The 10,640-nt window shown below is 48.6% G+C and overlaps 1 protein-coding gene across 3 annotated transcripts in view; it reads right to left on the bottom strand.

Annotated features, from left to right (window-relative positions):
* Window positions 1-3,897: 3,897 nt before the first annotated feature.
* The window catches only part of SERTAD2 (SERTA domain containing 2), a 113,886-nt gene continuing 107,143 nt past the window's right edge, over window positions 3,898-10,640 (bottom strand). For all 3 annotated transcript variants that reach the window (XM_082426662.1, XM_082426663.1, XM_082426661.1), the window contains exon 2: window positions 3,898-9,146. In XM_082426662.1, coding sequence (XP_082282788.1) covers window positions 8,207-9,142 — 936 coding nt within the window. In that variant the 5' untranslated portion in view covers window positions 9,143-9,146 and the 3' untranslated portion in view covers window positions 3,898-8,206. The remainder of the gene's footprint in view (window positions 9,147-10,640) is intronic.

Genomic DNA, 10,640 nt, shown 5'->3' with positions numbered 1-10,640 from the left:
TAGGGCTCCGTGCCCAGAGGTGCTGGCGGAGGCCCCCATGCTTCCAGCTTGCAGCCAAGAAGAACCATGGCCCGAAGCATGTGGCATGCGTGTGCCTCCTTCCTTTGCCACCCAGGCAACTGAGTCCCTGAGAGGGGAAGTAGCCGACCCAAGGTCACACAGAGACTTCAGCCCTGTAAGAGCAGTCCCAGCTCCTGGTTCACTGCTGGCCCCACTGGGACATCTTCCTCTCTTGTCCCTCTGGCTAATGCCTCAGCGTGCCAGGAGGGAGCCATACCCCCGTGGGGAAGAAGAGGGGTGAAGCGGCTTGTCCAAGGTCAGGCAAGTGACAGAGGTGAAGCTTGGATTGGGACGCCTGCTCAGCCTCCAGCCGGCAGCCTGCAGGTGGACTCGATGACACCAGCAGTGAGGATGGGTGACGGGAGAGTGTGCTGAAGGGGTTATAAGGGTCAGAGGGGCCTGGCCTGCAATCCCAGCTCTGCCACGTGCCAGCTGTGTGACCTTTGGGCGGTTGCTTAGCCTCTCTGAGTCTGGACTCCCTCCTCTGTAAAGCAGAGGTGGTAAGATAAACCTCAAAGGGCTCGGGCAGAGTCCACGTACATGGCGCTTAGTGGTGTCTGGCTCGTGTGAGTGCTCGGGAAGTGGTAATCCTGACTCTCCTCATTCAGTTAAGATTCCTTTCCAGGAGGAGCAAACATACGTTAAAAGCAAAGATAGAGGAGACAATAGGGACTCTGGGACCCCCGATTGCCACACAAGCTTGGAGCACAGTGTCCTCAGTAAATACATAGCTGAGCGTCATGACCACAAGCGTGGTGTTAGGAAATGGTGGTGGTCCCACAAAACGTGCCTTCAGCATTAAGATGCCCCAGGTTTGCTTAATGGCCCAACCTAAAACCCCACACCAAGTGGAGGCCTGGATTTTAGCTTTGCCACTCTCAGGTTAGCTACAGCCAACATTTGTGGACTTCTTTTTTTAACTCCCTAGAACTGTTGTAAGTGCTTTACATGTATGGACTCCTTTAATCCCTATCATTGCATGAGATAAGCTCAATTACTACCCTCATCTAATAGATGAGAAAGCTGAGGCATAGAGAGGTTCGGGAACTTACCCAAGGTTACAGGCTATCAATGATGGAGCCAGGATTCAAACTCAGGTGGTCCAATTACAGAGCCAAACTCTGAACCTCCATGCTATGCTCTCTTGCCTTAAACAAGAATCACTTCGCCTCTCTGTGTTTCAGCTTTCACATCTGTAAAACAGGGCCCTTTGCCTTCCTAGGTGTTAAGCGCTCTGAAGATGTCCATCCTTGCGGGGCTTTTCTGGTTCCTCCGCCCTCTCTGACCCTCGCATCCCCACCTCGCACTCTTTGTCCTTGGGATCCCTGCCCTCACCTCTGTACTGTACTCACTTTCCAGACTCCTCTCCAGACGTCCCAGTCTGTGTAAGCCCCTGAGCACAGCAAGTCTGGCCTGGTCTCAACTATGGTCAGACCCTGTTCTAAGCATTGCATGGTTTGCAAAGGTCAAGGTTTGGTAAACTGTTTCTGTTAAAGGCCAAAGAGCAAACATTTTAGACTTTGAGGGCATTATGGTCTCTGTGTCACTGTAGTAGGACAGCAGCCATAGATAATACACACATAAATGAATGCGGCCGTGTTCCAATAAAATTCACACAAACAGGCAGTGGGCAGGATTTGGCCCAAGGGCCGAAGTTTGCTGACCTCTGACAAAGATGAGCATCACGAGATAAAGTCATGGCTCCTACATCTCTTTGAACTGCTCTCAGAAGAGCAGCAGCAGGGGGTAGCACAGGAGACAAAGTTGCACAGCTAGCCAGAGACATGGCAAGGCTTGCTAAGTGCCTTTGCAGAGGCAGAGCCCTCCGGAAGAGGAGGAGGCTTCATGGACAGACACTCGAGCTCGGCCTGGGAGTGATGGGTGGAATATCCACAAGCAGAACTGGGGGCACAAGCAAGGGCATGCAGTGTGCTGGCAATGGGGGCGTCCAGAGGGCCGGACGGGAGTGGGCCTGGGACCCAAACAAGGAAGACCACACTCTGTGCTTCTCTCCTGCTGTAGAGAAGGAGGAACCACAGGGTTTGTTTGTTTTTTTTTTTAAATTAAACAAATGTTTTGAGTGCCTACTACGCACTAGGTGCAGTTGGAGGCATGTGAGGAGAGATAACATCCACAGCTTGCGCTTTTATTGCACCGTCAACATGTTCAAAGAGATTTAGGAGCCATGACTTTATCTCGTCCTCACAAGCACAGAGAGATTGAACGAGTCGCCAAAGCTCTATCTGTAATTAATAGCAGATGCTCATATTCCAGGGACAAACCTCTCCACTGAGTAACAGCCTCTTATTTCTAGCGGCCTAATGAGCATCTCCATCGGGATGTCTGGACTGAGCTCAGCCTGTTCTCCCCCGTGTTAGTCTGCTAGGGCTGCCGTAACAAAGTACCACAGAGCGACTTAAGCTATAGAAATCGATTGTTCTGGAGGCCAAAAGTCGGAAACAGAGGTGTCAGCAGGGTTGGTGCCTTCTGAGGGCTGTGAGGAAGAAATCTGTTCATGCTGCTCCCCCAGCTTCTGGTGGTTTGCCGGCAGTCTCTGGTGTTCCTTGGCGTGTAGACATATTACCCTGATCTCTGCCTTCATCTTCACATGGTGTTCTCTGTGCTTGTATGTGTCAAAATCTACCCCCAACCTTTTTTTTTTTTTTTTTAATTTTTATTTATTTATTTATGGCTGTGTTGGGTCTTCGTTTCTGTGCGAGGGCTTTCTCTAGTTGCGGCAAGCGGGGGCCACTCTTCATCGCGGTGCGTGGGCCTCTCACTATCGCGGCCTCTCTTGTTGCGGAGCACAGGCTCCAGACGCGCAGGCTCAGTAATTGTGGCTCACGGGCCCAGTTGCTCCGTGGCATGTGGGATCTTCCCAGACCAGGGCTCGAACCCGTGTCCCCTGCATTGGCAGGCAGACTCTCAACCACTTCGCCACCAGGGAAGCCCCCCCCCCTTTTTTTTTTATAAGGACACTAGTCATTGGATTGAGACCCACCCGAGTAACCTCATTTTCCAGCCCCATTCCCTCACCAGCTAGTCTCGTGGCCCAGAACTGCCTGGAGCAGGTGAGGCTAGATCACACGATGCCCTCAGAGACGGCCCCGCTGTCAGGGAGACTCCACAGGATCTCCTCCACGACCCTGTGGAAGATGGTGGGAGGGGTGGGGAGCCGGACTGTGGGAATGGGGGGCGGGCTGCTGGAGGATGTGCAACTAATTCGTGAACCTCCGGTGCTGTGGAATACCAGTGGGGGGCAACAAGGATGTTAGAGAAGCAAGCAGGTGGCAGTGAAGAGCAGATAGAAAGCAGATGCAATAACTGGAGGCGAGGGGGGAAGAGGGTCTGAGCTGGGGAAGCTGTAGTAAGTTCGGAAAGGAGGCGGCGGAATCACACCTGGGAGAAGGGTGATGAGGCCAAAGAGAGGCCCAAAGGGGAAGGACCAGCCCCGTGGGGGGGGGGGGGGAACGAGGCTGGTTTAGACCCACTGAGCGTGAGATGGCAAAGCTTGGCAGATACCAAGTCCAGAGCCTGGGAGAGAGGTAGGAGCTGGAAATACGTTTTCAGAGTCCTGAGTGGATTAGGAACCCTCGGGAAAGCAAGCAGGAGTGGAGGCTCAGCAAAGAGCTGGAAAAAAACCCCCAATGTTTAGTGAGAGTTGGGGGAGGAGGCTCGAGAAGGGCCCAAGAGGCAGGGGGAGAACCGAGAGACAGGGAGAGGGTGACAGCACCAACTCCAGCACAAGCCGCGGGCAGACCGTTCCCTGACGCGGGCAGACGGTGACACATGAGCTGGTTGTGCTCCGGGCAGAAGGAAACTGCAAACACGCCTCTCTCATCTTTTCACTGTTTATTGTATAATATAAAACTACAAAAGTAAGACTGCTCATTTCCATGTACATTTAATCTGTCCAATTGTTTAGATTACAGCCCAAACCTACATGTGAATACAACCATCTGGGTTCCGATGTAACGTCTAGTAATATTGCATAGAAAAGGCACAGCTCTCAGGTCTGTGGGGGAAAGGTTACACCTCCTGTTTGACAAAAGCCCTCCTCAAAAACCATGCACCAAACATGTCACTATGTACATCTTTTCCAAATCTTGGTTGTTTGCTCGTATGGACCAACTTCCCTTCCAAACTTGTTATCCCCAAAAGACGTCCAAAATTTTTATTGGCTTTGTTTGCAATAGCATTTGATCCTGGCTAATTTTCAAGAACCATTTAGACTCATTCTTAGAAGCCCTGAAAACAACTGTACAGAAGCAGGACGCACACACCTCACTGCCATTGGCAGTTACTGGAAGTTAACCATTTCCAGCCGAAACAAGTTAAATATGCTCTTTTCAATTATTTTCAGAAAGCATATAAAGGTCCAATTTGTAACAGCAAGATTTTGAAATTAAGACAATTCATACAGAGAATAACAATCGCTGCACAAAGTAGAGTCTCTCTCTCTCTCTCTTATTTTTTTTTTTTTTTTTTTTGCACCTGTCATTTGAGAAGGCTGCCCTGCGGATTCATAATTCATTGTTTACCACAAAGGTGGTTAATAAATTTAAGCTTTAAAAATGATCCGTAAGTTGACACTTTGGCTCTTTGGAGTTTATTTATTTAAGAAATTTCCTTGATCGATCTCAGGGCAGCTGGGACACTCCAAGGGGCTATGGCAATAAACAGCACAATTGAGAAAGACACTCCGGTGGAGGCGGCTCTGGCTAGTTCTCACCCTTTGGTGTGAGCGAGGGCGTCGGTGTGGCTGCCCCTTCTGTCATAAAGAGAGAAAGTGCGACTAAAAAAACTTTAAAAAATATCAACCCTTTGATGCTTGATTTTCTTAAAAATTTGGAGGTATTAAAACATTCCTCATCCATACCTTTTGCATATTTCAAATCGACCCATATTAGAGGAGAGAGTAAAAATGAACGTCGACTGTGCATACGATGAGAAGACCCAGGGGTCTGGCTCGGACCCCCTTTTAATACAGATTGACATTCCTACAGGAGAATAAATTCTTACATACATTCTGCACATGTTACGATCCAGATGTTGTTAGAGCGCCACAGTAAAATAAATATATTTACACAGAAAAAAAGGAATAAATAACTTATGAAAAAAAATCACTTCAAATTCAAAGCTCTTATTATTCTGCTCTCATCTTGTCACTTCATTGCACATCACTGTCAATAATTGTCCTCTCCCAGCCCCACCCAGCATGTCTCTCTGTCTCTCTCGTAAAGGCACCTCAAACTGCCTGCCTGACTCTGAATGCCACAGGATGTCCTTTAGAAACGGGAAGGCACTGCTGCCGGGTGGCATCTGGAAGCACGTCCCACACTCAAACTGGGACTTGGAGATCACACACAGGCTCACGTTCTTCCCTGTCGGGACATCACTTTGTAAAAATAAGACACAAAGATAACTGGAACACTTGATGGTTTTGTTCTTCTGAAAAAGGGCCACTAATTCCCCACATCTTCCTCATTAGACCTTGAATATCAAGAATTTACGGTGAGGGTGTCCAGAGAATTAAAAAGCATTTGCGTGCTGCTGTTGGGGGTTTTTGTTTTTGATCCTGAAGCCCAGCCTTACAAATGCGGGAGAGTCAGAGAACCACGTGTGGGCAACACTTCGCTGTGCTTATTTGAACTGCTGCCCAACATATGGGATTTGTTTAAACACACGATTTGCTAATGCAACCGAAGTACAGTTGTTCTAAGTTACTATCAATCAGTTTTTAACAATGGCAAATCAGCCGCCTTACCCTGTTATTGTCCGGAATAATCAACACTATTGTGCATGTACACGTATGTGTATGCGGGCGGCATGTGGAGAGTCTGCCAGGTCCTTGAGTTAGCAGAAGCATGGAGTCTGGGCGGACTTGTTCTCTACAGGAAAAGGAAGCCCTTCAAACGGACAGGCACGGTGACACCGGAAGCATCTACAACAACCCTCACCTTAACTACATGGTCCCTGGTCCTATCAAAGGGAATGACACATCTGCAGTAGTAAGAGGTGTCCGGTGGAGGGTGCTTGCTGGAGAACAGTGCAGTTTGATCGGTTTCTCACTGCTCGTCTGAGTTGATAATTAGCCTTTAAAAACACATTCAAGTTGGCGGGGGTGGGGAGTAAATCAGAACGTAGAAAGATTTAATCATATCATACACGAATCTTTTGCTTAGATGAGCAGTTCCTTCATCAAAATGTATTTGCTTTGCCATGTGTATTATAAAAATAAAACTATCTATGGCTTGTTTAAAGTGCCATTTTATAAAGCTGTCTTTTTTAATTGGCCAGAAAGACTCAATTTTATCCATGGCAAGAAGTGAGCAGAATTGGTGACTGAATATTGACAAATGACCGACAACAAAGACAACAACAACACAAATCCCATAATTTAAAAATTCTTAAATAAATATAAAAGTTATTCCTAAAGAAGCCACCTGCATTTCAACAATATAGGTTGTAACCAGCTAAAGTACCATTGGAAGAAAGAAAAAACTGAAACGGAAAGGCCATTAATAATTTCGGCAACAAGCATGATACATTGCAAACGTTTTAAAATTAAATGTACACCGCTAGGAATAAAAAGCTAGTTCTCAAGTTCTCCTGGCAGAGAGAGGATGGCAATGGGGGAGGAGGGGAACATGCATAGAAAGTCCTACCTGTGTATTTGGGTAAAACAGCCTTGTAAAGTGTAGTTAGAGCAGTTGATTTAAGAAAGCAACCAGATCGGAGGCCGTGACGTAATGGGACCAACTCCAGGTTCAGGAGCCATGCGTGTTACAAGAGTGCATCCTAGGCTGGGCCGAGGAGAGCTGGGCTCACTGTGGTGATCGTGAAGATGCCATTTTCAGCACTTAGCAACAGAGGGAAAGAAAGCTCTAAGGAAGGGAAGCAGGAAAAGACAACAGAGCGACATGATGGATGCCTTCTGGGGGAGAGTTCCTTCCTGACGAGCCCTAAGCGTCGCAACAGGGTTTAGTTCCTTGAAGAGGTCGGTTGCTTTTCATAAAATTTTGTTCGTGTGTAAAATTTCAGGTCTTCATAAAAATTATGCCAAAAGGGAAAGATCTGGGGTTTTGTTTAAAAAAATAAAAACAATTAAAAGCGCAGACTTGGCATAAATACAATGAGTACTTGGTAGCCTTCCCCTCCAGAGAGAGAGCTAAAGAGAACCATCACTTAAACCCCGAGCTCCACGGCCACCTCCCGCCAACTGCTTAATGCAAGTTTGATGAGCAGACGTGGCTCTGGCTTTGGAAGTCACAGTGCTGGCGGGTGTTCATGCCAGGGGGTCGGTGCTTGTGAAATCTGGGTGTGATATCTCCTGGCCCTTCTTAAAGCGTTGTGTGTGTGTGTGTGTGTGTGTGTGTGTGCGCGCGTGTGTGTGCGCGCATCTGGGGACATCAACTGCGGATTGATTTGATCCAATTTTCTCTTTGCACCAAACACATATAAAACATTACAACTCTATAAAAGTACAAGTGCAACTTGTACATCTGAAGTTTGCAGGAACTATGTGAGCAAATCCTATCAAAATAGCTATCTCATATGTATAAACAGCATTTGTTTTTAGAAAAACAATATCATAAACTGCGGAATCTGTACAAAAATATAAAATAAATTTGGGCAGCAGTTTCTAAACAGCCATGTAAATGCAACACTTACGAGGAGTAGTTAATGCCTCTAAAAAGGCTGAATTGCCAAGTCAACCTATACAGGGCGAAAATGCCAGAAAAGGTACTGAGATTATCTAAATAATATATATATATATTTTCTTTTTTTACCTCTTGCAATAAAACTTATAGAAAAAATAGACAAATATGCACATGCAATTTACAGCTTTTCCAACTTATTCCTTGTGCTTCACTTGAACTGTTTATTTTTGTCATTCCACATAGCGACATTGTCTTCAAATGTATTCTTTCCTATTCCCGGGGACTAGGTCTCTGAGGAACCACTCAAAAAAAGCATATTAAAAGTGGTCATACTTGGATGAAGGCACTCCAACTCTGCTCAAAGCAAAAACTAGTGTGATCCTTTTGTAGAATGTTCTTTTTCTCAGAAAAAGGCAAGCAAGGGTACATGCACAGTGCGGAGAGCTGTCGGGGTGCGGGGTGCAGGCGACGGGCCCCGGGGCTCAGGACCCGACCAGCACCTCCATGATGTGGTCCAGCTCCGTGAGGTCCATCTTGAAAGGCTGGCTCGGGGCGACGGGCTGGCTGCTGTAGGGGGCCAGCGTCTTGAGGAGGTCGTCGGCCGACACGGGGGACATTTTTGAGGATGTCCCCGACGCGGACGTGCAGGGGTCAAAGTCGTACATGGACGTGTCAATGTCGGCAAACAGGATGTCGTCCAGGGTCAAGTCTGTCAGGAAGCCCGTGGACGTGGTGATCTCAAAGTTGCCGGGCAGGGAGTCCATCAGTTTCGGGTCGTCGGGCCGGCCGTCCTGGAGCCCCTCGGGTCTGTGCGCGCCGGGCCCGCCGGAGTCCCCTTTCGGGTCGTCGGTGGTGGCTTCCGCGGCCTCCGTGGAGGTAGATGTGGGACAGAGCTCCTCGATCTCGTCCAGGGCGGAGGAGAAGCTGTCCTTTTCCGGCGGGAGGGCAGGAGGTGCGAGTCTGGCGGGGGCCGCAGGCTGCGCGGCCGGGGAAGTGCAAAACGTGTCCTGGTCGTCCTCGAGCAGTGAGGCGGGGGTGAGGCAGGCCTCCAGGGGCGCAGCGCCGCCCAGCTCGCAGGGCGCGGGCGCGGGGTGGCTGAAGGCAGGCGGCGCCTCCCGGTAGCTGGAGCCCAGCGGGTCGGCGGGCGGCGAGGAGGCGGGGAACGCGGGCCTCAGGCTGCCCTCCTGCTTCAGCTCCTCCTGGATCCGCCTCAACATGTTGTTGATGAGCACGGTCTTTTGCAAGCTGGGCTCTGTGAGGGGCCTGTGGTTGTAGAGTTTCATAAGGGAAATGTTGAAGATAGTCTGGCGCTGTAAGGTGTAAGACACCTTGGACGGACCGTCGGAGGGGGACACGATTTTGCCTTCCAGCCCATCTTCATGCTCGTCAAACTTCCGTTTTCCTCCTTTCCCCAACATATATCTGCCAAGGAGAAAGGAAGGAGATGGAATCAATCCCACAAAAAAGAATTTCCACTGTAAAAAAAGACGCGGATTCAGAGGTCAGGGCTCGGACTTGAGTTCCCTGCCCAGGGTTGGTTACAACAGAGGAATCGTTGGGAAATCTACCTTTGTGTGCCGGTGGAGCAATTTTTATCACTGGGTAGTCTGTTGAATGTATTTCTTGAGAAATGTGTACAACACAGACAAGTTAAACGTTACCATGGAAACCATGATTTTGACTTTGTGCTCGTGGGCTTGCGTTCGCATGCCTATGGCGTTACCATGCAGGTTCAACTTCCCTCCCCCAAACAGATCTATTTTTAAAGCCCAAGAAAACACTGACAATGCTATGACCTAAACAGGTAAAGGTATCATAGATTACAGCTTGAACACACCTAGAACGATGAAAAGAACCCAGTTGGAGAAAAGGGAATATGTACAATTTTTGGTAGAACTGCGTGTGCTTTCAAAACGCCGTTTCCTTCCTCATCACACATACAGCCTTTCTGCCTGTTTGGTGACGTGTGGCGAAGGGCATGGACTGTGTTAAATGACCACAGTGATTGAGCTGCCACTGCTTTTCCGTCTAGAATCAAGTGGAGGAAGGTGGATTGCCCAGCCCGAGTTTTCCCGTGGCTCAATTTCATCGCATGCAGCCATGCCTGAGTGCAACTGGACTAATTTAAAAGAAATTTGCTCTGATTATAAGCATTGCTGTTTGGGTACTCGACACATTTCTTAAAACAATACCTACTGTGATTCCAGCCGGGATTTCAAAGAAACAATGATCTCCCTATCTCAGACCTTGAGCATTGGGGAATGGGTTGGATTTTAATTCCTGCCTACCTCGCCTGACACGCACAGCCTCGGAGGTCTGCTTGTGTGCTCTGGCCTGAGTGAAGACACCCTCAGCTGTCTGTGCCCTCAGGAGAGTGGTCCTTCGTCTCAGAACTTCTACCAGCTAAACAGCAATCACAAGTCCACCAGCCTTTGACTCAGAGACCTCACTTTCCAACCAATGAATCAAGAAAGCTGTCCTTACGCCGTTGTTCAGACCAGCAGACATGCTTCTAATCAAGCCAGGCCCATGCTTGCTCCCTATCCCCTCTACACCACTTACCCACAGGCACGTGTTAATGCTCTCCTCAAGGCCACTCACTCTTTCTGGTATCGTCACATACAAGAAAGTGCTTTGCAGTTATCCAGTTTTCCTTCTAAAGGCGACTTGCCTTTTACTGAATGGCCTCCTTCAATCCTTTAACTCATCCCGCATCTACGCTGCCTTGGGCACTCTGCCAGCAAGTGGGTAGTCCTGCACAGGAATAAAGCCTGGTCTTCAAGGGGCTGAACATCTTCGCGGACACACCATTATCATTTTCAATTAGGAGTCTCATCCTAAAGGAATCAGGCTAACCATAATAAAACTTCCCAGAACTTCCTCCCAAGGCTTTGTGAAAGAAGGTCACGCTGCCCC

Source organism: Balaenoptera physalus (genome assembly GCF_965194825.1).
Source record: "Balaenoptera physalus genome assembly, chromosome: 15".
In the NCBI taxonomy this organism is placed as follows: Eukaryota; Metazoa; Chordata; class Mammalia; order Artiodactyla; family Balaenopteridae; genus Balaenoptera; species Balaenoptera physalus.
Note: the sequence above shows the minus strand (reverse complement) of the source record. Positions and strands in the feature narration are given on the sequence as shown.